The sequence below is a fragment of the Quercus suber genome, unplaced genomic scaffold (assembly GCF_002906115.3).
Source record: "Quercus suber isolate HL8 unplaced genomic scaffold, Cork oak 2.0 scaffold_421, whole genome shotgun sequence".
NCBI lineage: Eukaryota > Viridiplantae > Streptophyta > Magnoliopsida > Fagales > Fagaceae > Quercus > Quercus suber.
In genome coordinates this window covers 24,142-29,293 of record NW_027069872.1, presented here as the reverse complement: position 1 = coordinate 29,293, position 5,152 = coordinate 24,142, and the positions used below count along the sequence as shown (strand labels likewise).

The 5,152-nt window shown below is 34.2% G+C and overlaps 1 protein-coding gene and 1 pseudogene across 1 annotated transcript; both read left to right on the top strand.

The window, feature by feature from the left end:
- Positions 1–261: 261 nt before the first annotated feature.
- LOC111994129 (putative pentatricopeptide repeat-containing protein At3g05240) lies at positions 262–1,209 on the top strand (annotated as a pseudogene).
- A 433-nt stretch (positions 1,210–1,642) lies between these two features.
- Positions 1,643–4,094, top strand: LOC112025139 (cytochrome P450 705A22). Its single transcript, XM_024057800.2, has 2 exons — positions 1,643–2,644; positions 3,255–4,094. The coding sequence occupies exons 1-2, from the start codon at positions 1,694–1,696 to the stop codon at positions 3,906–3,908; spliced, it is 1,605 nt and encodes a 534-aa protein (XP_023913568.1). The 5' UTR covers positions 1,643–1,693; the 3' UTR covers positions 3,909–4,094.
- Positions 4,095–5,152: the final 1,058 nt, after the last annotated feature.

The window sequence follows — 5,152 nt, the reverse complement described above, 5'->3', positions numbered from 1 at the left end:
ATGGTGAAGGGATAAAAAATAATATTTTAAAGATATGTAGTTTAAAATAGATAATTTGAGGTGAGTTAAAAAAAAATAAAAATAAAAATAAAAATAAATGGGGTTATCCTTATACTAAAATATATGTATGAAATTATGAATCTTTGCTCTGAGCAGATGCAGCTGTTAGCTACATCAAGAAGCAACTATATATGTCTAGAGAAAGAACCTGAAGATCTTCCAATTTTATATGTGATATCTCTTTGCTCAACAAAGAAGCACATGAAGAAATACTATGACTTCGATCTCTCTTCCTTAGAAAAATCCAGAACCATAACTGAGTTGAAACAATTACGAGGACTAATGATCACTACATCAAGTTATCAAAAATGTAATCCCTCTCAGTAGGCTTGTTTATTTTTTGCGCGAATGTCAAATCTGGAGACATCAATCATGCAAAGCAAGTTTTTAACCAAATTGAGGTGCCTAGTTTATACATTTGGAACTCCGTGAATGAAGGTTACTCTAACAGTAACAACCCAAATTAGGCTTTGTGTATGTACAGAGAAATGCAGCAAAAGGGTTACTCCCCAGACCATTTTACATTCCCTTTAGTGGTCAAAGCAAGTTCAATAATAATTTATCCAAATTATGGAAAAGAAATTCTCAATGGCATTGCGAAAACTGGGTATGAATTGGATGTGTATGCTTCTACTAGTTTATATATGTGTCTTGTGCAGATATGGAAGCAGGGTTGAAAGTATTTGAGTTTATTCCAAAGTGGAATGTGTTGGCTTGCACTAGTCTAATTGCTGTGAATGTTAATAAGGTTTGGCCTATAAAGTCCATAGAAGTGCATAAGGACATGGAATTTTGGAATAACCTAATGAGATTACCTTAGGGAATACATTAGTTGTATGTGCTCGAAGTAGAGATAAAGATACTGGAAACTGGGTTCATAGTTGTGTTTGCCAACTTGGATGTGATCCCTTTGAGTCAAATTTGAATTTCAATGTGATACTTGCAACTGCCATTGTGGATATGTATGCAAAATGTGGCAACTTGAGATATGCAAGGGACCTGTTCAACAATATGCCTCAAAGAAATTTGGTCACTTGAAATTCCATAATTGGTGCTTACAATCAGTACGGTTGTGCAGTGGAGGCATTAAATCTATTGTTTGATATGCTGATTGTTGGATTTGTATATAAATTAGTGCAAATATTTTAATTGTAAAGTAACCTTATCTCACAAAGCTATTACTAAACAAAACAACAACAATTGCTTAGAAAACATTTCAATGATAAGCTCACCTAACATTTCACAAAGTCAATACTAAACAAAACAACAAATATTTTATTCATAAACGATACCTTGTAAGTTATAAAGAAAATCTTATGTTTTGCTTAACACGAGTTGATTAGGCAAGTAAAAAATTACAGTCAAATTAATTTAATTAAGAAAATGACATCCCATTGAATCCTTTGCTTCCAGCCCAAAACCCAAAGCCCAAAGAATATATTGTCCTTTTAACTTTTACACTACGTTTGGTTGTAGCATGGGTAAGGGAAGAGAAAGAAAAAGTGAAAGGGAAAGGAAAAGAGAGAAAATATTTTCTTTTGATGTGTTTGGATATAAGAAAGAAAGGATAAAAGAAGATGTGAAAATTTTATATACGGCACAACTTGACAGGACCTACTCGGATCCACAACCAATGTTATATAACTTGGTAGGAAACAAACTACTACCAGCCATAGCCACCATGATTGATACCCAATTCTACTTCCTTGGCTTCCTCTCCTTTATTTCTTTAACCTTTCTAATTATATCCTTTGTCAACAAAACTTCCAAGCCAGTAACAACCCATCTACGTCTCCCTCCAAGTCCACCAAGCCTTCCTGTCATTGGCCACCTTCATCACCTCTATGGTGCACCCTTGTGCAAATCCTTGCAAAGCCTCTCCAACCAATATGGCCCTCTTCTATATCTCCAGCTGGCCGCGGTACGATGCCTGGTTGTTTCTTCAGCTTCCATGGCCGCCGAGATATTCAAAACCCACGACTTTGCTTTTGCAAGTCGCACAAGTTTTGCTTTTTCGAAAGAATTGCCACTTGCAAACCTTGGACTTTTCACTTCCCCTTATGGGGATTATTGGAAGTTCATGAAGAAGCTTTGCATGATAGAAATGCTCTCACTTAAGCAGCTTGAGCGGTCACATTCCATTCGACGTGAAGAAATAGTCCAATTTGTGCATGTGGTGCTGGAGAATGCTAATAAAAAAGAGGTGTTTGATGTGGGTGATGAGCTTATGAGACTGACAAACAACATTGTAAGCAGGATGTTAATGAGCACTAGGTGTTCAGAGAAGGGTGATGAAGCTGATAGGATTACGGAGTTGGTGAAGGAGTCCTTTAAGGTTTGCTCAAAGATGTGTTTTGGGGATGCCTTGGGACCTCTAAAGAGGTTAGCTTTCTGGCTGTATGGGAAGCAGGCCATGGATTTAAACATGAGATATGATGAGATTTTGGAAAGGATGTTGAAGCAACGTGAAGAGGGTGGGAAGAGGGATGAGAATAAGGATATGATGGATGTACTATTAAAGGTGTATCAAGATGACAAGGCGGAGATCAAGATCACCAGGAACCATATCAAGGCTTTGTTGCTTGTAAGTTAGGTTTTTCCCTCCCAACCTCAGTTTTCCTTTTCTTGAATTCTCTAACATTTTATTTGGTTATTGGAAATATTAGCAAAAGCTAATTAAAACTAAAATGCTTAAGAACTAAATGGATCAAACTTTTTTCACAAGCTCTTAAGGTGATACAGTTGAAATTGCTGTAATACTATTTTTATATTAACCCTCATTAATATCACTTTTATTTCGCACTAATACAACAGAACACATCAACATTTGTGATCAAAATTGAGAGAAATTTTTGTGTACAAACAGATCGTTTTCACATTAGTCACTTTGAGAATATGACATCATATAGAAAGAGGATGATTTAGCCATTGATTTAATTTAGATGGCGTATTGATTTAACTGGACAATAGAAATCTTAGAAATGTCATATGGCATCTGATTAATACTTGAAATCAAGATATAAGATTTTTATATTCGAAAGTAAGAAATAATTTCTTAAATCGTTGAGATTTGTACATCTCTATATGTTAAGATTATAATTATCCAAATAGGAAACGTGAGGCTTAGAGAAGTATAGTAAGAATGGAAGGAAAGCATGACAAAACTAGATTGAAATAAATTGCCCTTTTTTCAGGACCTTGTTGCTGGGGGCACTGCTACGTCAGCAGAGGCCATGCAATGGACAATAGCCGAGCTCATCAACCATCCCAAGGTATTCAATAAAGTCAGAGAGGAGATAAAATCTGTAGCTGGTGCTAGACTTGTTGAGGAGTCAGATATCCCAAGCCTCCCTTACTTGCGAGCTGTTGTGAAGGAAACACTAAGATTGTACCCACCAGCCCCTATTGCACCAAGAGAATGTTGTCAAAGTTGTAAAATAAAAGGATTTGATGTGTCCCAAAAAACTATGGTGATTGTCAACTTGTATGCCATAATGAGAGACCCTGCTTTATGGGATAATCCAAATGAGTTTCGGCCAGAAAGGTTCTTAGTTTCCTCTAAGGAACAAGATAATTTGGATTTTAATCAAAACAAAACTGAGGAACAAAATTTTAGTTTTATTCCTTTTGGGGGCGGAAGGAAATCGTGCCCAGGGTCAACGTTGGCACTCAACATGATGCATACTACAATTGCAACCATGGTTCAATGTTTTGACTGGGAGTTTGCTGGAGAAGGAGACAATGCTAAGATCAATATGCAACTTGGAGGGGGCTTTTCTTTACCCATGGCTAATCCACTTATGTGTCTTCCTGTTATTCACTTCAACCCATTTGTTTCTTCGAGATAAGTTCTGAAGAATGGCTTGACTCAGTAAGTGTGATTGACTGTTTAATTTTGTGTTTAAATAAGAACTTTGATGTGGGATTGAAAGCATAATTTAGACATAAATTTCAATAATGGCCCCTCTAGATTTTCTTCTAAAAACATGTAATGTATTTATATAGTTAATTAATGCACTTTTTATTCACTCTAATTACTCTTACGTTGTACATAACTCATTAAATTAAAGTGTATTTAATGTAAACTATACGTAATTTAATTATATTTTATTTTTATTAAATTGATTTGTATATTTTTAGACATGTCAAGCCTTTTTTTTTTTTTTCCAAAGATGTAAAAACTTATTTGATGTAAATATTTTTGTTTACATAAGAAAATATCATATGTAACCTCAAGAAGTTGGCTTAGTGATTCCTAAGGTCTCAAGATATTCATAAGATCCTGGGTTCGAAACCTCTTACCGCATCTTAGCGCCACCTTCAAAGGATTCCTCCCTGTAATAATCTGGTGTGTGTGGGAAGGGGGGCTGCACATGTCCAAGAAAATAATCAGATACTCGAAGAGGTTTGAATACCCTTATTTATCAAAAAACAAAAACAAAACAAAAATATACCCTTGTTTATCGAAAAACAAAAAACAAAAAATATATATCATATGTTAAATCAAAATTACAAACATTTCATGTATAAGAAATAAATAAATATTATATATAAAAATATGTGGACATAAATAAGAATTAGTAAAATAAATCAAGAAAGATTTAGAACTCTTACTTTAAGGTGTTTTTCCCCTTAAACAATGAGAGAAACTCATCCTTGAAACACATGACAATGTATGGTTGGGGTTGTCTATTTAAAGTTATATCAAAAAATGTTTTGACTAGAATATAAGCCTCATGCACTATAAACTAAAATATGAACTAGACCTAATTAAAAAAGATTCTATTCCAAAATGGATAAAAAAAACTAACTTATGGATATAATCATGAAAAAATTAATCGAATAAAAAAAATTATCTTATAGTTTTCATATTTATATTGCAAGTAAAGTTTTATTCTCAGTTTCTTACAACAGACAATAAAGCTTATGACCAATGGCGGAAACTTTCGTTCATATGTAATATTTGGTTATTTGTACGAGGATGAAGTACTACATTACTATAATTTTAGAGTATTGAATAATTACTTAAAATAGAAAATTATTCGCTACTCCTTGAATAGAAGGACGCGGTACTCGCTCTTCTCGCGTGAAT